Consider the following 27469-nt stretch of genomic DNA (forward strand, 5'->3'; position numbering starts at 1 on the left):
GGCAGGCTCCCGCCGGAGCCTCCGTCCTCCCCTGCTCAGGGTAGGCGGTTCCTTTTTATCTCCCCGCGCCGGTCCCGCGTCAGCGCAGTTCCAGTTCCGGGAAACCTTAAGTTCCCCGCCCAGCTTCCGGACCCGGAAGCGGGGCGGAACTCCGGGATTCCCCGCTCGGGCCGGGCCCCTCAGGGTCCTGGCCCCCTCACAAGTATTATAACTAAAATCTAAGCTTTCCTGTAAAACATATAGTTTGAATACTATTCTTGAAACATAGAACACTAGTCATGCCCACTTTTTGGACTAGGAGTGGAAAGATAATGCTTAAGGGAAAGGAGGATGAACAGTTGATTTAAGACATCCATAAGTGACTAATGCTTTGCTTTTAAAAGGAGGAAGATAGAAGCTTACTTGTGGCAGTCAGTTTTTGAAGGCTGTTCCCTTCATTCCCAGTTTCCCCCAAGCCCTGGGTTGGACCTCTGGCTGTGGTTGAAAAGTTGCTGGCTTGTAGCTTCTTTGAAATTGGGTTAGCCATGTTGGTATTTGTGTGGGTGGTAACCATCGCATGTTTGTTAGTTTTGTTTTGTTTTGTTTTTTTATGTTGGATGCATGGTTATATTGCCACATGGAAGGATTTTCAGCTGAATCTTCAAGAAACCTATGTTCTGCAGTGCTATAGTGCGCTTGTAATTTTGAATGCAAAAAATTTACCCTGGACTTCAGTTTCAGCAGAGCTTTCAAAATAGCTACTTGTTAAACCAATGATAAATGTTTAATTCTTAAATCTTGTTCTACTTTTGAATGGGGGTTTGTTTTTAAAAGTGGGTATCTTTAACTTTTAGGTGCTGGAGATCAGAATTTATTTACATCCGTATACCCCATGCTTTCTCAGCAGCTGCCAAGAGATCCCATGGAATGGAGACGGTAGAGTATTCTTTTTTTTTATAGCAACATATTTTGATTGTCATTGGACTTAGTGTGATATTGATGTAATTGCATGTTATAACAGGTTCTTGCTGTGAATTGAATTGGATGTGGAAGCTGAGTGGTAAAGGGATGTCAGCTGAAGTGTTTCCAGTTCCTTTTCTTGATGAGTTCTTGAGCTGACTTTTGGCATATCAGACCAAGCTTAGTCAAGATTTTTGAGTTTCCAAAAAATAACAACTAAACTTGCCTTTCTTTGCCAACATACATTTTCATCCTGTCACTTTTTCTTATAATTTTTCTACTTATTTCTTAATCACTAATTTCAATTCTTTTAAAACTCTACAGGTCTTACGGCCGTGCTCCTAAGATGATTCACTTAGAATCTAATTTTGTTCAATTTAAAGAAGAGCTGCTACCCAAAGAAGGGAATAAGGCTCTTTTGACCTTTCCCTTTCTTCATATTTACTGGACAGAATGTTGTGTAAGTATTAGGAAAACATTTAAGTATGAAAAATGGGTAGTGGGCATGTCTGGGATTGGAGGCAAACTAAGAGAGTTACCTTTTATTCTGCCATATCCCAGTTAAATAGCACAGACTATTTGGAGATGTTTTCTGTGCCATCTCTGAACCAATTGGCTGCTGGATGCCAGGGAGGATAATGAACAGGGGATAAGTTGCTCTAGATATACTCAGTTTAATGCTCTACCTCTAAAGCATCCACTCCTACCACTGTTGGAGACAGGATGTCGGACAAGATGGACAATTGGTCTGACCCATTATGGCACTCCTGTTCCTAATTTTGATATTTGGGATGGGTATCTCCCACATGCTCTCTTTTTTTATATTCATATTTGCTTTGTTTCTTACTACAAGGGTCACTGGAGACTGAGGGGTTAACTTGCTTCACTATAATAGGCAAGTTAGATGACACTGGAAAGGATGCAGCTGTAGGCCTTCTTGATATTCTCAAATCACTAGAACCTTATGATATTTTCTTGCACTTTTTGGGAAGGAACAAAGTGAAATGATATGCAGTACACTGTGAGCAGATTAGTACATTAATGACATTGTGAGTATTTTTAAATTTAAAAAGTGACAGAAAATCTGAAAACTTAGACGTGATAGAAGAACTGAAGAAGCACAACAACAAAATACAAGTTGTTAATTATACATTGTCAAGATAAAAAGGTTAACACATTACTAAGCATTTAAAGTTCTTGAAGGGTAAAAACATGTGTTAACTACACTTTTATTTAAAGCTTTAGATTTCATTAGCATTATATTTTAACATAACACGGTTTTGTTTGCAGAAGTTCTCAATTAAAAATTAAGTATTAATGAATGGTTACACTCACAACTAGAATTTAATAATGAGGTATCTATAGTGTTCCGCATTCTCGGTTCTTATTTTATGGCTGGGGAAAAAAATCCGGGAATTTATAATTCTGTGTCATCTGCAAATTTGGACAGAATGCTCTCCACATTTTCATCGAAGTCACTGATGAAGACATTGAACAGTACTGGTCCAAGGACTGAACCTTGGGGAACTCCACAGCCTGTATGTTTCTTTCATTCAAAACAAAAACTGACATGAAATTGGTATAAAAGGAAGAAAAGGGGGGAAAAAATTGGTTTAAATCAGAGAAATATTAGTGGGGAGGGAGGGAGTAACGCTGGGTGCACAGCCCCGCAACCCGCAGCCCTCCTGAGCAATGCATGCTCCAGATCTGCATGTGGAATGAGATCAGGCTGCTGCCTGCCCCAAGCACCAGGAAAAGCCTGGTGCCACTGCCTGCCCCAGCCAGCAGCAGGTGCAGTGAGAGCAGGCTGCCAAGCGCTAGGAAGAACCCAGTGCCCCTGCTGGCTCCAGCTGGCAGCAGCAGCCTGCTTTTGTCCTGTGCGCAGATCCAGGGACACGCCCCCCCAACCCTGCAGCCACTGACAGTTGCCTCTGCTGGGCTGCCCTGGCATTTGGAGGGAGGAGGACGTGGTGCATGGCCAGACACCCAGGCAAGGTGGGGGGGACCTGACCCTGGCACCACCACTGGCACCTCCTACCCTGCCCAGGATCAGAGTTGGGAGCCCCATGCCCCTGGGTGGTGGTGCCGCGGAAATTGCTCTTACAGCGGGCGGGTCCGAGTTGTACCAGGGTCACAGCCAGGAGTGGGGCTAGGCTCTCTCACTTGCCTCTTTTCCCCATCCACTGTGGGGCTTGCAGTTCCCAGCAACCGGATCCTGGCTCTGACCCCAGTGCAGCTCAGACCCATCCACCCTAGGAGTAATTCTTGGAGCCCTGCTTGGAGTTGTTGCCTGGGGGTGCATGGCTCTCGGATCTGACCTCAAGCAGGGCCACAGGAATTGCTCCCAGGGTGGGTGGGTCCAAGCTGCACCAAAGCCAGGAGGCACGCACCCTAAGGCAGCAGCTCCAGCCTCCGCCCTCCCCCCCCCCCCCCATCAGAAACCTGTGGCCCAGGTAACAGGCACTTTTAGTTTGCCAGCTCCACCCATTTTTCAGTTCAAATCCATGTTAACCAACATGAGTGGGGAATGGGCCATGTCTGTTAACAGGAATTTGAACTGAAAAAGGGTGTAAATCGGTAATAACCAAATGACTACAATTTTATCAGTAAAATTAGGTAAAAACGGAAAATGTGGAATGCTGGGTGTCTAGTACGTAATTACTGGAAAGAGTCTTGGTTTGCTAATTTGGAGGTGGAAAGGTGATTTGGTGACGGGTTCAGTGGCATTGATTGACTCAAGAAAAATTAAAGGCGTGTAAATGGCATCAATTTTTTTTTTTTTTTTAAGTATTTCTGTTAATTAAACATTACATTATTCTGGCATTACTGCTACACTGATCTTATTTGATTTTCATGCACATATGAGCAATCAAGTTTTTACTTGCATGAAAAATAAATTTGAAACTTGTCTGCTTATTTGCCCTGCTGTACTTTTATAATGAAGTTGTTTGACCCATTAGGACAGGGCTTTTTCTAAACCCCATTCCAGAGAACTAGCACGTGGGAAGGTAAAGTGTACAGGGATCTCATGTCTTCTTTGGCAAAAGCACAGTGCACACGCACACTGTTATATTATGCAGATGTAATACAATGGCAATTTCATTCCACTTAACCAATACATCTTAGAAAAAATTGGCCTTTTTAAGTCTCCTGTTTTAGTAAAGATCAGCATGTCAAAAAGGGAAAGATTTAAAATTCCCTAATGCACTTTATCTGCTATCTCTTGCTGAATGAGAGCTGTCTTTGTTTTTTTTTTTTAAAGTTCTCTTCTCTCTCTCTCTCTCTCTTTTTCCTCCACCCCCCCAAACTCTAAAAACTTTTATACCTAAAAACCATAATTTCAGGCAGCACTGGGGAAATGTACGTCAGTTAGTGATCTAATGAAAACCGGCTAATTAACGTTTCAAGGTTCGTTGTCCAAGTTGAAGCAAAATGGCACATTTTAAAAAAACAAAAAGCAAAACCCAAAACTGTTTTAAGAGACGCTTTCATTTGCATTACTTTAAAATATTGCTGTGAGCAAGAACAAAGACTTATTTTAATATCCTGTCCAACTTCTATTGGTCATTAAAATCTTACTGTTACTACTTCCATTTGGTATAATTGATTTTATTTTTCACTATTATAACAAAATATGTCTTTCAGTCGTGTCCAGACTCTGACTTTTGATTTGGTGATTCATGATTTTATAATCTCAGGACACAGAAGTATACAAAGCTACTGTAAAGGATGACATCACCAAGTGGCAGAATGTTCTAAAAGCGCACAGTTCTGTGGACTGGCTAATTGTGGTAGTTGAGAGTGATGCCAAGAAAAAGAACAAAACCAACATACTCCCCCGGACGTCGATTGTAGATAAAATAAGAAATGACTTCTGTAACAAGCAGAGTGACAGGTAAGAATTTTTTAAATAATATTTTAAGCTATTTTCTGGTATAATCAATAAAGAAAAGAACATAACTTACCTTTTTTCTGGAGTAGTGGTGGCTTTGGGAGTATCTTGAAGGAAGGTAAAAAGCTTTAAAACAAACTGAAGTAATCTTAGGGACACTGAGTCAGGATGAATGAAGTGACTGAAATAAGTTGTCAACTTCATCTGGAAAAACTAAAAATTTGCTTATACTGCCCACCAAAATAATAAAACCAGTTTATAAGATGAAAGGCTTAATTTTTACTACTGTCTTTGCAAGAATATGATTTACTTCTCCCAGTGTTGCACTGCATTAAAGCCCAGTTCTACAGCTGTTTTTATTTTAAGACAGATAGAGTTAAAAAGTGTGAAATTTTCCTGACTTTTTTCTTTTTCTGCAATGGCTGGGAAAATAGAAGTCAGGGATATAGCTTAATCACAGTTTGAAGCCAGCTTTTAATAAGATGAGTTAACTTCCTTTTCCTCCTCCTTCCAGAATACTTCACTGGACCTGTTATGAATACTGTACCTTTTTAATGTTTTCCATTATTTCAAGAGGTTAAGTGGAAGAGCTGTCAGCCTTTATAAGCATTTGAAGCTCAAGGGGTAAATCCAGGGAATCCCAGATCATAAATCTAAACTGACAGCGACTGGCAAGCTGGTATATTACAGCATGCTGTATGCTGTTAATGCTTTGTTTTGTGTCTGGATAGCATCAGTATAGTACAGGGTGATTTCAGCAAGCAGTTGGAATCAAACATAACCAGTGTTGTTCAATATGCAATTGTCTAGTTTTTTCTTTTAACATTTTACATCAGAATAACATTTTTTTTTTTTTTTTTTAATTGGGGGTAGTGTTTGGTTTGAGCAAGGGATTTCCATGTTGTTGGCAGAGTAGTTATTTGGGAATAGTGCTAAATTGCAGAGACAATTTGCGGTGACAGAAAAGAGAGCTGCATGTCATTCTGGTGAACATTTCTAGTTTGTGTAGTCATTTTAAAGAAACATAAGAAGTCTCTCCATACTGGGTGTCTGAAATAAGTTGGAGCCTAGTGCAAATCTATTATGGGGAATAATTCTGCAAGGGATGGACCATAAGATTTTGGATAAGCGTTTATCAGGTATGATCTAGAAGTAGTAGTATCTGGAGTGGGCAGTGAAGAGCAGCAATTGGAAGCAGGCAGCCTGCTGCCCCTTGCGCCAGGCTTCCTAGGAAATCGCAAGAAGAGTTCTGCAGCCCAGAGCAGGTGGGAATCAGAGATGGCCATGCTTACCAGCAGGAGAATGAGAAGCAGAGTTCCACAACTAGTTTAGTTATGAAAAAAGATTAAAGGAGCTGGGGTAAATGTATGGAGAGGATAGGATGACAGAAAAGGAGTTCTGGCTCTCCAGTTAGCATGTATGGAGTCATGTTTGCAGTTCCCAAATTGGATGGACAGTGTTTGGCTTTTCCGAGGCTTCTGGGCTTTGCTGGTTGCCTCATGGAACCAGGAAAGAATCTCTTTCCCCTGTTGCTACAGAAGTTGTCATTTTTCCACCTTTCTCAAAGGCGTTGGGTCTTGGCTGTAGCTGGGGCTAGTGATTTTAACCAGGATATGCCTGTGCTCCTGCTTGGACTTAAAGAACCCAGAGGTTCCTGATTAGAGGGGTTGTGTCCCAGAGTTAGACTGGTTGCTATGGAAGGAATCTTGCCCATGATCAGATCAGCATGTACTGGAGGGGGGAAAGTGAGGCAAGTGTTTCCTCTATAGCAGGAGGCCTGGTCCTCTTCCATGGTTTTCTCGTGTGTATTTTAACAACCACTTCCTGTCTTTGTCCTGTGTTTGTAGCAGAACATTTATAATGTTCTTGTCCTCCTGATTTACTTGTGGCAGGTTAAGGGGTTCTTGGCAGTTATGGGCATTGTCTGGTAATTGTGACACAGGGTTGTTTATGTAGATTTAAGAATAGATTTGACAAATAGTTACATATGATCATGTAGTTGGGGATAATCTTGCTGTAAGTGGGGGGGATGGTATTGATGATCTCCTGGGGTCCCATCTAGAATCATAGAGAGTTAGGAGTAGATGTTGTCCAAAATTCTTACCTTTTGTTGACAGTATTCGCAATATATTTATCTGAAGGAGATATAAACATATTTGTGTCTGCATGTTGCATTTTATCTTCCAAAAATAGTTTTTATCAATCTCTTTACAGATGTGTGGTACTATCTGATCCCTTGAAAGACTCTTCCCGTTCTCAGGAATCCTGGAACGCCTTCCTGACAAAACTCAGGACATTGCTTCTTATGTCTTTTACCAAAAACTTAGGCAAGTTTGAAGATGATATGAGAACTTTGAGAGAAAAAAGGACTGAACCAGGGTGGAGTTTTTGCGAGTATTTCATGGTCCAGGTATGGACCCTTTTTTAAAGAAAGAGTATTAAAAGATTTTAGCTTTGTTGTAGTCCTTTTGAAGATATTCTTGTTGCCTGCATGTCCTCAGATTTGTCTATCTTCCTAAAAAAGCTATGAAGATTTATGTTAAGGAAACGGTTCCATTTTGGTTGCAGTCTTGTGTATGGTATTCTGCTAACCTGCAAGATCTGCTCAGACTTCTTTGTGTGCCTTAAGAGCCTCAATGAATGTGCTGTTGTATATTTTAGTTGTGAGTACAAAGTCCTTTAGAAAGTCTTTTATTAGTTTTTCCGGGGCTTTGGGTGAGAGTTGTTCTTAAATTGAAATGCATTGTTATCACTATTCAAATAAATCCTCAAAGTTAAATTATTCAGTATGCTGTACATATTTCTAAGTTTTCATTTGCTTAAATTATTATCAGAATATAAATGATTTTAAGATTAAATTTAAGTAATGTAACTTTTCAGAACTCATAAAATACTGGGTCTGGGTGATCCTAAGTGTATCTATTTTCTTTAACTATTTATTTAAAGAACTACTGTGAACTTTCACATTTTTAACAAAAGCTAATTTTTGTTGGAGTAGTCACTTCTAAAACTGAATAGAAAGTTCTGTCTCCATCTGAGTCTGTTGTTGGATTTTTGTGATTTGCAAGATTCATCTCTGCATTTCTTGTGGTCTTTGTTAAGCCTCTAACTGTTTGTGCACACCCTCCCCCTAGGTTCTGCTTATTATGCAAAACTGATTTGGTCAGATTAACTCTCCAGAAATGTGCCTTAAAATTGGGCAACCTGCACTGGTAATTTAAAATGTAGGGATGTGGTGGTGTTTTCCCTCAAACTAAATGCATTGAGCATGGGAAATTGTCTGATTTTATATGATTTGCCTTAACAGAAATGACATGTCCTTATTATAACAACATTAAGGGGAACTAAAGGGAGTCAAATGTCTTAATTTTGTTTTTGCAGTTCCAGATTAGATTTAACTTATGATAAACATTTTCTTATCTGACCAGAGAGTCTTAGTTTCCCTTTCAAATTATCTTCAAAAGGTGACACCAGCTGCTAATTTTTTACCTAATTTTACCCCTTAAACCTATTAACAGACTTGCCCTATAAATTCTCCGAGCAGTTACAAGTAAGTGCTAGAATTTTGGAAAAGGATCTGAATATTTCATAAGAGGCTGAAGTCATCCTCTAAGTGCAGAATTGAATCTGAACTGTGGAGTGGCAATTGGTGCCTCCATAAATAGATGAATAAACAACCATATTTACTCAAATACAAGGTGAAGTTGTTGCATGCTGCCCTCCCCTGCAGCCCCCCAACCAACATGGGGGGAAAGAAAATTTTGTCTTGTATTCGAGGACCGGCCTGGGGCAGGCAAGGGCTAAGCTCTGGCCTTGGGGCTGAAGCCAGAGCTGAGCTGCTGCCTGCCCCAGGCTAGAATGGCTCATTTGGTGGGGGAGGGGGCATGGAGCCAGGGGAGCATGGCTTTGCTGTGGAAGACTGCGGGGTGATGGCAGAAGAGGGGAAACAAATGTCCGTGGCTTGGCGGGGAAGAATACAGGGCAAACCATGCAGCTTCTCCCCACCCTCCCCCTGAGCTGCCCCTTCTTCCCCTTACCTTCTGCTCTGGCCCTGGTCCTCCTGACCTGATCTGGCTGGGCTGGGCCAGGGCTGTTTCTGCCACTGACTACAATTCTGCTTTGGCTGTGGGGCAGCAGAAGGTAAGCTGGAGGGAAGAGGAGGCAGCACGGGGGAGCAAGGTGGAGGGAGATAGGGAGTTGGAAGACAGGCATGGAGGCAAAGGGGATGGCAGAAGTTTAGGGGGCAGCCTGAAGGTGGGCATGTGGCAGAGGGTGCTTAGCAGTGGTAGGTACCAGGAGGGGCAAGTGGCAGGGGTGATAGTCAGGGAGAGCAAAGGAGGGGGGTCTAGCTCAGGGGTGGGCAAAATGGCTGGTCCAGCCAGTGGCCGGACTCCATTTCCCAGCAGTCCTTGTCTGCGTCACTCCAGCTGGTTTCTGTGGAGACCCCAGGAATGGCTGGGCCTTGACACTGGGACCGGGGTTTCCATGGAGAATGGCCAAAGCAATGCTGTCAGGGCACAGAGGCTGGGCAAGGAGGTGCTCCAAGGCTAGGGCCAGGATTTTGCGGCAGTGACAGCTGGGGCAGAGCTGCAGTCTGCTGCTTATGCACTCTGGGCAGGGATGTGGAGGCAGCAGATCGCAACTCTGCCACAGCTCCGGACCACACCGTCACCACTGCAAAAATCCTGGCCCCAGCCATAGAGCAGCTCCCCACCCTGCCAGCGCTGCTCGGGCTGGTCTCCATTGAAACCCTGGCCCCAGTGTCACAGCCCTGCCACTCCTGGTGTCTGCATGGAAACCAGCTGCAGCAATGCAGGCATGACCTGCTGGAAAATGGAGTCTGCCTTGGGCCTGAACTGGGTTGTGGGACAGATTTTGACCACCCTAGGCCTAGCCCTTCAACTTCTGCTATTACTTGCCCAATCACAGCAGTAGGGGAATGAATTTAAGACAACTTTTCCACTAGTTAATTTCTTCTATGGGAAATTATAGCACCTTTAATATATAGAATCTAACTTTGAAATAATCTCGGATTAGGGTGAATTTGATATATGGAAGTAGCCAGTATTTTCTCATAACCTCTTCTAGTTTTCAGGAGCTTTCTTGCAATTGAGAATTCCTAGCTTGTTTTAGAGATCTTATGAATTCTGTCCTGTACTGAGTTTGGGTTTGAATAGACAGGAAACTTGCTAGTATAATTATACCAGTGTAACTCCTGTGGAAAGACCAGTATTTTTGGAAAAACTGTATCCACAGAGGGATTTGGTGATATAACTGCAGCAAAAATGTACTGTGCATTTGCTCAAATATTCAGGGTCAAGTATGGGGGAAAGTCCTTTTCAGAATTGCTTTTGTTTATTTGTGTTTTGTTTTTAAAATATAAATGTGACTACAACACTCTTGATAACCTGTGCCTTTTTTGGTTACATGTTAAAAGGAAGAACTGGCCTTTGTCTTTGAGATGCTGCAGCAGTTTGAGGATGCTCTGGTGCAATATGATGAACTGGATGCCTTGTTCTCTCAATATGTTGTCAACTTTGGTGCTGGTGGTAAGCATGTTTAAATCAGGAAGGGAATGTGTGCCCTAGGGCAGTTCATTGCATTTCCTGCCCTACTCAGATTAAGATATGCCAGAGCCTTAAACATGGTCTTCCCTCTTCTCCATTATACTTCTGGAACTAGAGCGGGACTGTTTTTCCACTCTGCCTGCTGACTCTGTTAGGCATGAGTTACAGATGCACACAGGCTGTGGTTTCAAGCTTTGCTGTCTACCTATTAGTAGTGACCTACCTAACTCACAGGGGCTGCCCCCAAGCTTGCAGGTAGAACACAGTCCTGGCTGACATTTCACAGGCAGAGCACAGTAGGCCTCTTCCTTTGTGCTCCGCCCTCCCTCCCCCATGCCACTGGCTGAGGGGCCCCAGTGGCCCCACCCCTTGGCTGCATGTCATGTGGCTTTGCCACTGGTTGGCTGCAAGGGTTGTCCATCATGCAGCCCTGCTCTGCTGGTTGATGGAGAGGGGCAGGACCACATGACAGGCAGCTCTTGCAGCCAATCGGTGGCAAAGGGTGGGAGTAGCAAAGCAGCAGCCATCTTGCCCACAGTCCTTCAAGTAGACAGTGCCCCTCAAGCTTTTTGCTGCCCTGCCAGGCTGCTGCAGCACACTGAGGGGTGCTGGCTCCCTCTGATATTTTTCCATAAGTTTCCACTGCTGCAGCCCCCCCCTTCTTGCTATATAATATTGTCTTCATCTGGTTCTAGACCTTTAACTGTTCCCAGAGCCTAGTTAATGTGTCTCCATTTTTTCTTAATATTTAAGTTATCCTCAAGTACAAATTCCTTTCTCTGTTTACATGTACAGTAATAGTTCTATTGCTCAGAAATACACTGCAAGCCAGTTTTCTTATTTAGTTGGCCACAGTGGCGATGCATAGGGGGTGCATGTGCACTCCCTGACTGGCCATGCTTGCTGCTTAGGTGACAGGCAGCGGGGGCAGGTGGGAGTGCTGATGCTCCCCTGCAAGTGCAGTGGCCAGGGAGTGGAGCAGAAGCGGCTGCAGCGGTTGGCAGGATAAGCTGCAGGGGAACACCCCCCCTCCCCCCACTGACTGGCCCCTGGGGAGGCATATGCCCCCCCCCACACACACACACAACTAAAGCAGCAACAGTCGCCCATGGCCACAATATAAAGATCAAATATGTAATTATGTCAACATTTTGAAAATTCTGCTGTCTAAATGTTAAGCACCTACAGCAAATAACTATATCAAAGCTGTGGAAGCTCAGCACTTCTAAAATTTAGGCCAGTTTATTCATATGCCTAAATCTGGTGATGCAAGTTCAAAAAGTTTGGCCCCAATATGGTAGTGGGTAAAGAAGCTTTAGTTAAGTGAAATGATTTAGTTTGCAAAATGTTGTGTATATATTTGTTTATTTAGATGGAGCAAATTGGCTGACATTTTTCTGCCAGCCAGTTCGGAGCTGGAATGGATTGATTCTACGTAAACCAATAGATATGGAGAAACGGGAGCTCATTCAGAATCAAGAAGCCACTCTGTTGGACTTGCGTAGTTATCTGTTTTCTCGACAATGTACGCTGCTAATCTTCTTGCAGAGACCGTGGGAGGTATCACAGCGAGCATTGGAGCTTCTTCACAACTGTGTGCAGGAGCTCAAGCTGCTTGAAGTGAGTTGATGTAATCTCTCATCCAGTATTTCTTAATTAACGACCAAGAAGTGGTCACAGAGAGCATTGCTATTAAACACTGATGGTATAGTACCTAAATTTATGCTATAGATAGATGCACTTTAAATTTATAATATGCTACAGTTCAGATACCTGTGTGATTAAAAATAAACATGAGTATTGCCCTTTGGAAGATAACCTGGAGTTCATGAAAGGCTTAGTTTTTTTGGATGTAGTATGTTGATCATACTGTTTTTAAAATGCTTGGGCATTTATCTGAAAAATGAAGGTTACCATGAAATAAGTGAAGTAATTCATCTACTACTCTTCTGAATTTATTACAAATGGCTTGATGTGTTGCCAAAACATTAGTTTTGTATGCAATAACCAATACAGAGGTCTCTAGGCATTAAGGTAGGGAAGCCAACATTTTTGTATAGAGCAATTTGCTACAAAATGTAGTTCTGCACGGTAAACAGTTTCTGCTCTTGTGCTCGGTTATTGCCAACTTTAGTCGCATTCTTTTTGACCATCTGTTGTTGTTCTTATTTTCTTTCCATTTGGTGCCAAACATCTTTATATAGACCTCCTTTCTTTGGCTATCTCTATCAACTTGTGGCAACAAGTGCATGTTGAAGCAAGCAACTGCATATACAGGTGTTCTCCTATTGCAGATTTTTCAGAGCGGGTTTTTCTTTGTGCGTAAATCTCTCCATTGCAGTATGGTCATCTTGTACCTGGGTGTATAACAAATGACCAGATTCCATTATTACTAAATTGTCAAACTCAGAGTTTTCAGAAACAGCAATTATATCATGGTGGGAAAACAACATCTTCTTGACTCCAGGTGATGATTTGTGTAGGTACTGAATGCTGTGAATTTCTGGTTCTTTGTTAGTTTTACATGCATTGTAACTGCAGATACTCATTTTAGTCTGGGTATGACGAGAAGGGCTTAGTAGCAATGTGGTGGGGCTACTGATGGTGGCGTAGCTCCTATAATACCAAAACGTTGCAATCTCTAGAGTAAGGCAAGTATAGGGTGCCCCAAAACCCTAGCCCCCCTCACTGCCTTGTGGATACCCTTTGGTTGGAGAGAGGCTATGGGTTAACATCACCCTGACAAAAACACGCCCTTGCTGAGGTGTTAGGCAGTTGGTAGCAAATCTAACCTGTTGCTCTCTGGCAGAATCTCCAACTATTGAGGCACTGCACAGTTGCACTAGTTCTGGCCTTTGGATTCTGTCTTGAGTGGTGTAAAGGGGGAGTGGCAGGTCTAGAGTAGACTTTACTCCTCCATACACACTTGCTTAGGAGTATGCGCTGAAGGTCTTGGTGTGATAGTTGCATATGTTGTGATCCAGAGGATTGATGGTTGCCAAGAAGAATCCTTCTAACTGTCTTTTAAATCACTGTGGCAGGACGTTCCATAACTAAGTTGTGAATTGCATTATATATGTTCTTCTTCTGGCTTAAGTGTTTTGCCTTTCAATTTTGAAAGTCCATGTCATTCATGTATTTTAATACACAATATTCAGGGGCTCTCTGTACACTTGTACCATTTGTTTTTTTTTTTATACTTTCATATTTTCTTTCTTCTTTCCAAAATGTAGAAATCTATTTTGCTAAATCTCTGTAAACTGGAGCTACTTCCTACACTATACATCTCAAATCCCACCCCATGCCACTCTTGCCCTCTAATTTTTATTGCCCTTCTCTGAAACTTTCCTAGTGCATCTGCATTCGTTTTGAGATGAGGTGATCAAAACTCAGTGTGAGTGTTCAAGGTGAGACAGTAGCATTTAAGGACATGCCATACTATTTCTCCTGTTTGGTCCTCTTAATATAGTGTATCCACCTGTGTGTTTTTTAACAGCCACTGCACATTTAGCAGATATCTAAACTGAGTGATGTGCAGTGTTCCTTGTCTTTTGGCTAAAAGTTAATTCAGAATTCGAGTCTTTCATATTTTTCCAATATTGTGTACTTGCCTGTCATTTCTTAATACTATATTTACTTGATTAGAAGATGAGGTATTTCCCCATTTAACACTGCAGGAGGGGGGAAAAGCCTCCCCTTGCCTTAGAAAAAAATATGAGGTGGAGGGGGCAGGCAGCGGCTCCAGCTCTGTCCTCAACCTAGCATCGGGGCTGGAAATGCAGCTGCTGCTGGCCCCCACTACCTCTGCACTCCCTGCCACTCCTCCACCACAGCCTCAAGCCCTCACTAGCCTCAGCCCTCCTGCCTACAGCACTGCTGATGGTTCCTCTCTGCTGCACTCCTCTTTGCCTTTTTGCTGCACCCACAGCAGGCTCTGTCCTCATTGCAGTCTGGAGCCCATAATGCTTGCTTCAGCCTGGCCTGTAGCAGCAGTGCTGGCTCTGCACTGCTACTGTGGGGCAAGTTGGAGCTGTCCCCAGTGTCCCAGGCTGCAGCAGGGATGGAACCTGCCACCATGCAGCAAAGGTAAGGGGGGGACCAGGTTGGGGGTGGGTGGGTATAGACTTGGGGAGGGGGAAGGGCAGGGACCTGACCTTGTGGAAGGCAGGCACAATGGGGAGTAAGTTGTTGTGGGGTGGGAACCAAGTAGCAGGGGGCAAGTTGCCTGCCTCTCACTGCTTCCACACTGCCTGCCCATACTGCTTCTCTACTGCTTGCCCCCTACCACCTGCCCCCCCACTGCCTGTCCTCCCACATGCCCCCCTTACTTCTTCCCACTGCCTGCCTCATTACCTGTAGTAGTGGAGGGGACAAATTTAAGATGTTCTTCCAGTAATTGGATTCCATATATGGCAAATTTATAATAAATTTATAATTTTTCTATGTATATAATCTAACTATTGGTGGGGTCATCCTAAATTCAGGGTCATCTTGTATTTGGGTAAATATGGCAATAGTTTTGTTACGTCTTTTCTGAGTTTCAGTTTTCTCTAATAAGAATAATTTTGTGTTATCAGCAAGTCTTGATAGATCCTTCTTGCTGTGTTCCCGATCTTTGTTAATACATTGCTTCTTGGAATACCCTAACTGCTTCCTATACATGCCTATTCTTTCTTAGTCCTTGCTGTTCTGTTTTAACTAGCTGTCTTTGACCTGACTGTACTGCTTACCCTGGCAGATTTGTTTTGGTTTGTGTGTTTGTGGCAGAGTTACAAGCAGCCTTTTTGAAAAACCAATCCCCCCCCCCCCCCGGGTCTCATGATGGTTAGTATTCTTATACATTTCTTTAGCTAGTTAGGCCTGATACATCCTTTAAGAAGATTGTATTGATTTCAGAGACTGTTTTCTTAACTTTGCTTCCCTCACAACATTTCTAACTTTGTTTGTTTGGGAAAAACAATCTTTTTGAAGTTCAGTACTAGCACTTATTAGTGTTATTTCCTTCTCTCCATCTCATTCTGGTGAGTCTACCCCTTCTAATTAGAGTGGGCCATATTTTCTTAGTGGCTGATTCTCATTTGCTTCCTGAACTAATTTTCTATGTATTATTCAGGAAGGCATCGAGTTGGTCTGTCATTGTGTGTGCTTGGAACAAGTTGTTCTAAGAAGCTCCAGTGTGTAGTCTTGAAATTCCTTTTGCCAAACTATGCCCTGATCAGATCAAACAGTTATTCATTTCTTCATCAGATTTTTATTCATTTTTAGGTATCTGTTCCTCCTGGAGCTTTGGATTGCTGGGTATTTTTGAGCTGTTTGGAAGTCCTGCAGAGAATAGAAGGCTGCTGTGATCGGACTCAGATCGATGCCAATGTGTCCCACACAGTTGGCTTATGGAGCTATGCCACCGAAAAGGTAACCAAGCTATAATGTGTTTCAAATGAGGGCCTCAATTGCAACATGCTGTAGCTTGTGCAGTAATGTCCTGGCACAGCTGATCTGCTTCATTGGGTGAAGAGCACATTGCCTGTTTGTCACTCCTCTCCTCCCCACCTCACCTCCCCATCAACCTTTTGGAATAATGGGTGATGTGTTCCCCACTTCCAGAGATGCTTCCCTGGCAATTTCTGGGAATCTGGGGGTGCACCTCTGGCAGTGGAGAATGTCTTTTGATCTCACATTGGAGCAAGTTCAAAACTCTGCCATCCCAAGGCTCAGGCTGCTAACCAGCTGACTGGGGCCCCTAGCCCCAAGACAGCATATGTGTTCCAGCTTTTCCTACTTCCAGACATGTGTCCTCAGGATCTCTGAAGTGCTTGCATCTCAAAGTAGAGAAAGTCAGGGTTCCTTGCCTTCAGAGACATGCTCCCACAGTCTCTGACTTTCCTTGTTTCCAGAAGTATGCCCCACAGATTGCCAGGTGCATTTCTGTTCAATGCGTTTTATGCATTTAGAAGTGTTTACGTCAAGCCTGCACTGTTACCCGTATGTGATTGATCACGTCTGGTGCCAGGCACCTTTACAGTTTGCTGATTTAATGTACCTTTTTTTTTTAATTATAAGGTTCCTACTTCCCAGGTATGTACCAGGTTTTAGTTGTATTGTCCTACACGTTTTTCTTATTTACTGTGCCAGGTTATACTGAGTCTGTCCATTCCAGGATATTCTTGACCGGACTTCAAATCTTCTGATGCACTCTTCTTTCCACAGAATTAAAGACTTGGAGGTTTTAATTCTTACAACATTTGGCCTGTTTTGCAGCCCATATATCTAACTATTTAACATTTTCATTTGTTGCTTCAAGCATGCTTTGTTTGAAATCTATTCTGCATCTGTTGTCTTGAGTCACCTTAACTAACAGTGTATTATACTAGCCATGAGTGTGATTTGAATTTCCATGAAAACCAAACCTAGTGTCCTAACAACTGGGTAGAGGCTTACATTTTCAAAAATATTCTACCAGGGTATAGTTCCATCATTTTGCGCACATTCTGCTTGTTCCTTTTTGCATCTGGATGACATTTAGCTTTTGGCAACAGTGTCTCCTATTATTATTTATCAAAGAGGTTATATCTGCATGCATCTCTGACTCTGCCCCGTCACAAGGTTTTGGTCTAGATGAATTTGTTGGTTTGGCCAGCTGCTCCTGCAGGGTGTTAATGTTACCACTAGGCCAGAAAATGAGTCCTGATGTAAATCACATTGGTTACATGGTTCCTAGGCGTGTTTCTCTATGGTGAAGTTGTGGGATTCCAAAGAACGTAGTGTCTTTGGGCTGTACCACCTCCTTGACCAGATGTATTTATTCTAGTTGAGCCCAATCTTTCAGCATTACTTTTATCTGGCACTTCTGCATAACATTCACAAAACCAGTAATGATGAGTTCTTTTTTCCTTTTTTCTTCTGCAAAATGCCTGATTTAATTTTGAGGCTATCTTCAGTGACCAGCTTAACACTTGTAGTGTTGAACATATGTATGATTGGCTATTATCCCCTACACTTCGCATAAAATACCCTTTTGGGGTTTAACTTCCTATTGGGGAGTTCCCAACATTACAGCAGTTGTGGCCTCAGCAGGCTGGCTATCAGATATACTTTCCAGCTTAGCCAATTGTAGATGCTTTCCCTCCAGAAAGGGAAGATGCTCCACTTTTTTTTCTTTGTACTTGCTTAGAAACCCAAGCACTGTTGATTTAAGCATGATAGTCATCCTATTTCTGAATCTCATTCCATTATTTAGATGATTAAGTGATTGATTACCATAAATCACACCAGTAATAGCTAAATATACATCATTGTCTTCTATACTGTGAACAATACCATTAACAGTAACAATGATCCATTTTAAATTACTGGCAATTTAAATGTGTATTTCAAATAATAGTGGTGATTTGACTAATATACTGTTCATTTTTCCTTGTGTTTTGATGCCCTCACCCAGTCCAGTTGTTAGTTTATTAACCCTTAAGTCTAGACCTTCAATAGCTGTAGAGTTCCATACAGACATTCCCAGTCCTGTTCTTCCCATTAGTGTGTCTAAAAAGTGTCTCTTTCTTAATTCTGGACAGTTTAAAGGATTTTGCCCAATTATGCCATGCATAAACTTCCATTTTAATTTTCTTTATAGTGCTCTTGATATGGGAAAGGGCTCTGATTGGATAACATGTACTCAGTAAATTCTATAGCTAATGGAATATACGTCTGTCCCACATTTTTCATTGGGGTGCAGGAAGATCCCACTAGTGAGACATAGTTCTAAATTGGGTCAGGGACTTTCAATCTTTTCTTGAACACTTACGAATTGAAGAGGTGAAATTTAGTTGTTTGAGTAGCTGCAGGGGCAGGGTAAGTAACTGATCTTATATCTTTTAAGATATAATAACAAATTCCTGCCCTAGGTTTTCTTTCTGTGGTTCCCACACAGCTAGGTTGGTCTTCTGAGGTTAAACTGGAGATTTTAGTAGAGGCATTCCAAGGATTCCTACTGTTCATAAGTTACTTGCATTTCCCACTGCCCTTACGTACATTTTTCACTGCAAACTTACCGTGGTCTTTGGTATCATCATCAGCAGCAGCAGTCCTTTGCAGTCAGGGATGGTTGCCTTCCAAAATTGTCTCATCTCTGGGTCCAAAGATGGCTGACAAGGCCTATCCTGGATTGACAGACTCTGGTGTAGCTTGGGCATGTGTTTCAGTGTAGGGTAGGTGGCTCTAGGTTCTTGAACTGGCCTGCAACATGCTGTTTCTGCCACTCCTGCTTTTTTTTCTCCCGTTGTCATAGTAAGATTTGAAATTACTGAGATCCTTGCAGCATATTTCCTCCATTTGAAGTGATCCTGGGTGATATTCTCCCACAAGTTGATGTCGATGTTGCATTTTTTTTCAAGTTGGCCTTGAGGACATCCTTGAAGTGCTTTCTCTGCCCTTCTCGAGCTGGGAGAATAAAACTTGCTTTGGGAGTCTGGAGTCAGACATCCAGAGGACATTGCTGACCCAGTGAAGTTGATGTCAGATGAACGATCATCGTCTCAATGCTTGTGGTGTTTGCTTGTGAGAGGATGCTAACTTGTGTCTGTCTTCCCACTAGATTCGAAGGATCTTCTGCAGGCAGTGCTGATAGTACTTTTCCATTGGCTTGATGTCTCCTGTACATTGTCCATGTCTCAATTCTGTACAGTAACATGTGGATCATGACTGCTTGATAAACCATGAGCTTGGTTTTGGATTTAATGTTGCAGTAGACTGCACTTGCACGTTTGAGATGATAGTGGATTTCTTCATCAATCTTGGCCTTCTGCAAGAGATGGCTTCTGAACCATGGGGAAATGCTCAACATTCTCTAGAGTCTCACTATGAACCTGAATTACTGGAGTTGGAGTCTGCTTATTAAGAGCTTGTTAATGGAGGACCTTAGTCTTCTAAATGTTAAGTGTCACTTTCCCATTTTCTTGGATGCCTCAGTAAAGACATCAACTGCCTGAAGGTCTGCTTCTGAGTGAGTGCACGTTACAGCATCATCAGCTTGCTGGAGCTTGATGATTGAGTTTAGGATGGTCTTGGTCTTGGCTTGGAGTTGGCTGAGATTAAACAGTTTACCATCCATTCAATAGTTTAGCTCCATTCTGACTGGAACCTGGTTGGTGATCAGATGTAGCATCACAATAAGGAATATCAAGAAGAGTGTTGGAGCGATGACACAGCCTTGTTTAACTCCTGTCTTAATAACGGATCTATCACAGATCACTTTGAGGTTGAGAACCACCGCTCATGTACCGTTATGGAGCAAGCAAAGAATGGTGGCTAATTTTAGTGGGTATCCATACTTTAGGAAGGATCCTCCACAGTGCTTCTCAGTTGACAGTTGAAGGCTTTTGTGAGGTCAGAAAACCATGTAGAGTGGTTTATGTTGTTCTCAAACACTTTTCCTTGATGTATTAGCATAATCATTTGGTTGGTGCATCCAATTGACTTGCTTATCGGGAGGCGGGGTGTAATGTATGTCAGTATATGATATTTAGATATATATCTATATCTAGATAAGGAAGTCAATTATATACACCAACCAAATGATAATGCTAATGCGTCAAGGAAATATTGTATTAAAAATGTTATTCTTATATCAAAATTTATACTGGCTATACGTAATGTTATTTGTTCACTCACCAATCCATGTACTACTTCTAGGCTGTTTGGGGCTCTCTCTAGGTCTGTTTACAACATTCTTGTTCTCTTGTTTTCCTCAGTCTCCCCAGGGCTTGCTAATGGCACTTTATTGGTGTGTAGGAGTTTTAATCGAGTGCCTTCTTCACAGTCTCTGCCTGAAAGCATGTTCACTTGCCAACAACCAGAGCTGACCCGAGCAGGGTGTGGGCCCGGGGCAGATCAGCCCATGTGGGGCCCTGCCCCCACTCCGATCCCACGTGTCCTGAACCCAAACAAGTTGCCACTGCCACTGCCGGCGGCAGGGGGAAGGAGAGTGTAGCAAGCACCTGGATGCAAAGCTGGTGGTGGCAGTGCAGAGCCGCCACAGCTGCTCTGCCCAGCTCCACAGGGCTCCCTAAAGTGTTGGGGCCCAGGACAGTCACCCTGATTTGCTGCCCCACCCCCCCACCCCGGGACGGCCCTGCCAACAATATTGATAGTTTCTGTGTTTTAGTTTACTTGTTGTAACTGGTAAGTTAGCTTTATAAGGCTCAGATTTGGTGCATTTTACCATAGCTTTTATTTTCTGTGTCTTGGTTGTTATCCTTGGTGAAGACCCATGTTGAGGTTTTTAGAATTCTTTGGTACTTTTGAAATCCATACAGTTCACATCCCAGGATTACTTCTGCTCCGTTCTTATGGGTCTGGTTTGTGACTGCTGTGATTTTTTTTTTTTTTTTTTTTTCAGTTTTGATCAAATGTGGTAATGGAGTCCGTGTTTAGAATTTGCCTAGTAAACGTTGTTGTCAGGTGAATTTGCTACTTCATTTGAAAGAATGGATACAAATAGTAGCTTTAGGGTTATGTGCCACTTCCAGAAACATTCCATTTCCTGCAAAACAAAGGGAAGAAAAACAATTGCTTCTCTTATTTACTTCATGAGCTTTAATTGTACTGGTATGATCTTACTGTTGTCTTTTCAAGTCTACTCAGTATACAGCAGGATCTAATTTGTTCATGGCTACATGTTGGCCATGCCAAGCGGCTCTGAAGAAAGCATGTTAAGGGGCTGTGTTTTACATTATTATTTGTTCTGGTACTTTCTAACATCCCCTTTACTTTTCATATCATTAGATATTATTTTTCTTAATAGTGGGTCACTTTTGCCTTCAGGACTTGTGGGAGGTGTTGATGGGGTGTTTTAACTATGCCTCAGCGTGCCAGATGTTTCATGGCACAGAGTTGGTTACTGAGGCCAAGAGTTCATTCCAGTTGGTTTCTTGTGAAGTTCACAGCCTTTTTCAGCTCTGTTTTTTTGGGGTTTATTTCCTCCTTTCTGCTTAGTCTGAGGCTTGAGGGTGGTAGACAGTGTGAAGCCTTTGTTTACTTCCCAGCACCTTTCATATTTCCCTAACCACATTTCATAGAATCATAGAAAGTGAGGGTTGGAAGGGACCTCAGGAGGTCATCTAGTCCAACCCCCTGCTCAGAGCAGGATCATCTCCAACTAGATCATCCCAGCCAAAGCTTTTGTTTAGCCAGGTCTTGAAAATCTCCAAGGACGGAGCTTCCACCACCACCTCTGTGAGTAACTTGTTTGAGTGTTTTACTACTCTCCTAATGATAAAGTTTATCCTAATAAACTTCCCTTGCTGCAACTTGAGACCATTGCTTCTTGTTCTGTCCTCTGCCACCACTGAGAACAGCCTAGTTCCATCCTCTTTAACACCTCCCTTCAGGTAATTGAAGGCTGCTATTAAATTCCCCCTCAGTCTCCTCTTCTCTAGACTAAAGCCCAGTTCCCTCAGCCTGTCCTCATAAGTTGTGTGCCCCAGCCCCCTCACCACTTCTGTTGCTCTCCACTGGACTCTCTCAATTTGTCCACATCCTTTCTGTAATGGGGGGCCCAAAACTGAACACGGTACTCCAGATGTGGCTTCACGAGTGCTGAATAAAGGGAAATATTCACTTTCCTTGACCTACTGGCAACATGCCTACCCATGCAGCCCAGTATGCCATTAGCCGTCTTGGCAACAAGGGCACACTGTTGTCTCATACTCAGGTTATTGTGCACTGTAACCCCCAAGTCCTTTTCCGCAGAGCTGCTGCCCAGCCAGTCAGTCCCCAGCCTGTACGGTGCATGGGATTGTTCCATCCCCAGTGCAGGACTTTGCACTTGTCCTTGTTGAGCCTCATTTGATTTTTTTTTTTTTTGGTCCAATCCTCCAATTTGTCTAGGTCACCCTGAATTCTAGCCCTACCGTCCAGAGTATCTACTACTACCCCCCAGCTTGGTGTCATCTGCAAAACTACAAAATTTCCTACAAAACTGCTTCCCTTGTCAGAATCAGTGATTGTTAGGTATTTCCCATCTTCTGAATAAATGAAACACAAGATTTTGAGCTGTCCTTAATGCTGTGCAATTCTCTAGTTGGGAATGCACCTGCCTGAAAAACAGCCCAGAGATGATAAGAACCTTCAGATGCAATGGAAAGAAGCAATAACAGTTTTGCTGAAAGTATGGAAGATTTTTGAAAGGCCTTGAAAATAATTCTTTCTGTTTTATCTTTTTGTATAATACATTTTCACTTTTCTTTCTTATTTATTTTGCTTTTGGTTTGCTTCTATGCTAGCAGTCCTAAGCATTTTTAATCAAAATTAGGACATAACTATTCTAAATGATGCTCAAACTTAGGAGAGTTTGTTCTAAAAGACCTACAGCTGCCACCACCAAATACGATCAGGAGAAGGGAAAAACCTAAACAATGTGATCAGGTTGTTGGTGACAAAAATATCATGCCATTGCTGTTGCCTGTTTTTAGAACTTGCCCTTTCAAATTTGACTAAGATGTGTAGCAGGGAGGATAGGGTGATAAGAAGCCTAGTGGGCATAAGAAAGATAGAGTAGGGAGGAGATCAAGGGGAAATAGCAGTAATAACAAAACAGCAAACCAGAGGTGTCTAAAGACAGCTAGATCATAATGTGTGGTGGATTAAGACCAGTGATGAGATTCTGTTATAAAAATGTTGGTTAACTTGGTGATAATTAATAACATCATAGTTATTCTGAAATAATGTGTGGCTTGCTAATTCTTTAGGTCACAGAATGATCAGTCAGATTGAGCTGCAGTCAAACAACATCTGAGATTCAAAATGCAGCAAATATCCCAAATCCAGTCTAGTAATGAATGCATGATGTTAAAGACAGCCCTCCTGATCATGTCAGCATTTCAGAGTTTTCAGCTGGAAGAGCAGTGTTTTATCTACAAAGTGTTCTTTATAGGTGCTCTTTATACAAAAGTGTTTTTTAAAAAATGGTGTTCTTTAAAACTCAGAATTTTTATATGAATATCTTAGTAGACATTTTTTTGTTTTCAAAAAGAGCTTATATATTAATGTAACTTGAGATGCTGTCACATAAGCATTCTTGCAGCTGTCACAGTTTTAATTTTTCAAGGAAATTATTCCATTTCTTTTTAGCAGTTTCTCTTGTCTGTCCCTGGAGGCAGTTTTAATGCGAATTTTACAAGCACAGTGCTATGACAACAAGTGCTTTTCAAGTTAAATGTCTTGCATTGATCTTTTGTGAATCATGTGGTGGAATAAAGTAGTTAGCAAGGCTTTTAATATTGATTTTTATAACTTGCTGAAAAGCACATTACTGGCTTGTGTTTATTTCCGTAGCTGAAGTCCCTGGGTTACTTATGTGGACTTGTATCAGAAAAGGGACCCAATTCAGAAGATCTTAACAGAACAGTTGATCTGTTAGCAGGGTTGGGAGCAGAACGCCCTGAAACAGGTACACTAAAATTTTACATATTTTATGTAATAACTTGCCATGATTATATATACAGTGGCTTCTGTGTTTTGATCATTAGGTGGGGAAAGTGTTCAGCAAGGGGAGAGTGTATGCGTTTGTCTGTCTGTGTTCATATACATGCAGTGGATACTGAGAAGAAGAAAAAATGTAGGATCATCATTCAGTGGCATAATAAGTATTTTAAGTACTTAAAATGGTAAACAAAAAAAAAAAAGTAATTTCCCCTTGATGCGAAGTATAGATTTTTCAGCATGCACTCCTTAAGTACTGTGAGGTACCCCAGCAATCGCCCCTCTAAGTTTCTGAGTAATGGTTGTTCATGGTTCCTAAGACAAGCTGAGAACGAAACAGTCTCATCTGAAAAAAATACATGTGCCATGTTACAAGGTCTATATAGTGACATAATTAATCAATACAGGCAGGCCAAGACTTTGTTTCTGTGTCAGTCTGAGGTGTTTATTCATTTAAAAAAAGAAAGAAAGAATACCATAGGTTGAATATTCTAGAATAGGGGTCAGCAACGTTTTTGAGTAGAATGCCAGAAACATCCCAACCTCAAATTGGAAGGTGTTGGTGTGCCAAGGGTGGATGGCAGGGGAGTTGCAAGGGACCTGATCCTTGTTGTGGGAGTGCAGACATGGCCTCTTTCCTGCTATCCACCCCAAGAGGCACATGCTGAGCAAAATGCCTTCATGTGCCACACTCTGCCGGGGGTTGCCAACCCCTATTCTAGAACAGTTTGCGTATTTGAACTGTTAAGGGTAGGCTGAGACTTGATCCTGCTTTTCAGTTATGATTGTATATAGAAAGGAATCCACAGATGGGACATATACTTGCATGTTCATTTCAAAGCAGGTTTTTCCCCCTTCTTCATAATTGTTGACTTGCTCATTTTAGCACGTACTTGCGCTGATATGAAGGTGCTAAACCAGGGAGCTTCTTCAGAAAAATTGTAAAATTGCAAGCTTCTTTCCAATATAGTGCGATACTTCACACAGTGTATTACTTCATTCAGATGACCTTGGTAGAGTACAATAAACTTCCTTGACACTGTGTAAATCCTTTAGTGGGGAAGCTTGACAAATAGCAACTTTGCCAAGAGATCTGGGAATGCTAAATACAATCATGGCTGTGCAGGTTGACTGCGATAGTGCCTTTTTAAAAAATAGTGTTATATTGGAAAGCCTGCAGAGCTGCTGTAAGCCATTTGAATTTATAAAGGATCAAGCATAGCATTCAGTAAAGCAGATTGTTATCAAATCCCTTAAAAACAGTTTCAAATATCTGAAGCGCAATTTACAGGATGGAGATTGACTTTTCTTTGTAGCTATAGGGGAGAGGACTAGGAGCAATGGCTTGACTGCAGCAGAAGAAATTTAGGTTGGCGGTTAGGAAAAACTTTGAACGTGAGGATGGTTAACTGAAGCAGGCTATCTAGAGAGGTTGGGGAATCTCCATTCATGGAAATTTTAGGAACAGATTAGAAAAGAAACTTGACTAGGTTCCTGTAGTCAGGGATGATTGTGCCATGAGCCTTGAGGCCAGATTAGATGACCCCTTCAACCTACTTTCCTGTGATCCTAAACCATGTTAATTGGGCCTTTCTTCATCTTGACTTAGAATTTTAAATAAAATTACATGACCACATTTGAACTTTTTAAATATAGCACGTCAAATCATTTTTAAATTGTTCTCTCCACTGCAGATTCTAGCGTGGGTAAGTAAATATTTGTCTTGCTTTGTTTCTTTCAAGCTAACACAGCCCAGAGCCCTTATAAGAAACTCAAGGAGGCCTTATCATCTGTAGAAACTTTTGAAAAACACTATTTAGTAAGTATGGTGCTCTGGTTGTTTACATTGTAGATCAAGAAGAGTATCATATAACCAACAAATAATGTGTAGAAAAAGAATATATTATGTATATTCAGAGTGTTTGAGGCCAATATTTTGAATCCCAAGTACATAGTGGTAATCTTCAATTTTGTCATGTTAAATAAGTAATCTGACTTTCAAATATGAGCACCCGTATTTGATGCCCCATATAAAGTTAGGTGCACAAGCTTAATTTGCATGCCTGTTACCATAGAGCTAGATAGACATATGCATCTTAAGTGTATATGCATATATAACTGTTCTTTTCAGAAACCATACATTTAAGAGTCTGGGAGTTGAATTTTTTCAGGAAATGCGTGCAGCTCACTAGGACACTTTTTCTTAGTCCTAGATTCTTCAGTGAAATTATTTCCACAAGTGGACAGTTCAAGGTAAAATCCTAGTTGAGCTGATGACTCAGTGACGTGTTGTTTGGAGCCAGTGTTTCTGATCGAAAGATAAAGATTTGTGTGTCAGATAACCATAACTTATTGGTTCATGCCATAGCATCTCTGCTTTTATTAGTAGGGTTGCAGTGTTGTTGTAGCCATGATGATCTAGGAAATGTATGAGGGAAGGGTTTTTATTTATTTATTATTCATTATAAGGTATTCAATAAAAGATGCCACAAAAGATCCTTGCCCTTCTTTTATTGTGAAGCCACGGTAACTTATATTTGTGTAAGATAATTTTGTATGAAAAGCTCCCAATCTGAAGGCCATTGACTACAGTAGAAATGTAGCTAGTGAAACTGGCTACATGCAAAATGTTGTCAGATTTTTAAAAAAATGAAAGAATAGAGGTATTTCTGGTTTAATAAGTTAAGTAAGTTTTTCCAGCAAACTTGCATTTTAATCCAAGGTGATATCAAATAAAATAGCATGATTATAAGTTATTGTGGCATTTCCTCTGTATACCATGATATACTTTGCAACTACAAAAAATATCGCACATAATTTTAGTGATTTGTTAAACTTTAAACTGTGTATTAGGATTCTAAGAAAGACTTCCTATTTTGCACTTACTCTTTCTTTTACCTTTTAAACAGGATCTGTCCCATGCCACCATTGAAATGTATACAAATATTGGAAGGATTCGTTCAGCTAAACTTGTTGGAAAGGACTTGGCAGAGTTTTATATGTAAGTAAATCTCTAAAATGTCTTTTCTATAAAACAAATAAACCAAGCCTTTTTAGTACTGAAAAGTTTGGGTTGTAAGAGAGAGAAGCAGAATTCTGAAAAGAATTTTAAAAAATACATAATTTGTGCTAAGTGTTCTTAAGTCTCAGGTTCTCCTTTCAGCAATAAATAAAAAAATACAATGAATGATACACTGATTACTTATTCATACCAAGCCACAATATACTCCAAGAGTAATTAAATCACCCAACTTATCTTGTTCACCCTTTTACTTTGCCAGTAGCCTAGGGTAAAAAATCCTCCCATGGTCTGTTAGGAAAAGGAGGGGAGCTAGTTCAGGAGCCTGCAAAGTAAATAAATTCAAAGCTTTCTTTATAGCTACTTATTTAGGTTGTAAAAAATGTAATGCTTTTGGAGTCTGTAGTTTCATAGTTTCTAGGGTTGGAAGGGACCTGAGCAGATCATCTAGTCCGACCCCCTGCCATGGCAGGAAAGAGTACTGGTGACTCCTGGCAGTGCTCGGGGGAACAGTGACTCCCCCAATGCCTGCTGATCCCCCCTGACTAGTTTATAACAGGCCACAAGATCCCCCCTGAACAG

At 41.7% G+C, this 27469-nt stretch overlaps 1 protein-coding gene across 2 annotated transcripts in view; it reads left to right on the forward strand.

Moving 5' to 3' along the window:
* Positions 1-27469, forward strand: part of TRAPPC10 (trafficking protein particle complex 10) — an 81030-nt gene that overhangs the window by 27090 nt on the left and 26471 nt on the right. The window contains exons 2-11 of one of the 2 annotated variants that reach the window (XM_019529026.1): positions 834-915; positions 1264-1399; positions 4638-4834; positions 7046-7241; positions 10269-10380; positions 11771-12018; positions 15664-15810; positions 23722-23836; positions 25611-25687; positions 26778-26869. In XM_019529026.1, coding sequence (XP_019384571.1) covers positions 834-915; positions 1264-1399; positions 4638-4834; positions 7046-7241; positions 10269-10380; positions 11771-12018; positions 15664-15810; positions 23722-23836; positions 25611-25687; positions 26778-26869 — 1402 coding nt within the window. Of the gene's footprint in view, positions 1-833; positions 916-1263; positions 1400-4637; positions 4835-7045; positions 7242-10268; positions 10381-11770; positions 12019-15663; positions 15811-23721; positions 23837-25610; positions 25688-26777; positions 26870-27469 lie in introns of those variants that run through there. The other variant, XM_019529027.1, reaches the window with a different exon arrangement.

Source organism: Crocodylus porosus, unplaced genomic scaffold, assembly GCF_001723895.1.
Source record: "Crocodylus porosus isolate Cpor-Errol unplaced genomic scaffold, CroPor_comp1, whole genome shotgun sequence".
In the NCBI taxonomy this organism is placed as follows: Eukaryota; Metazoa; Chordata; order Crocodylia; family Crocodylidae; genus Crocodylus; species Crocodylus porosus.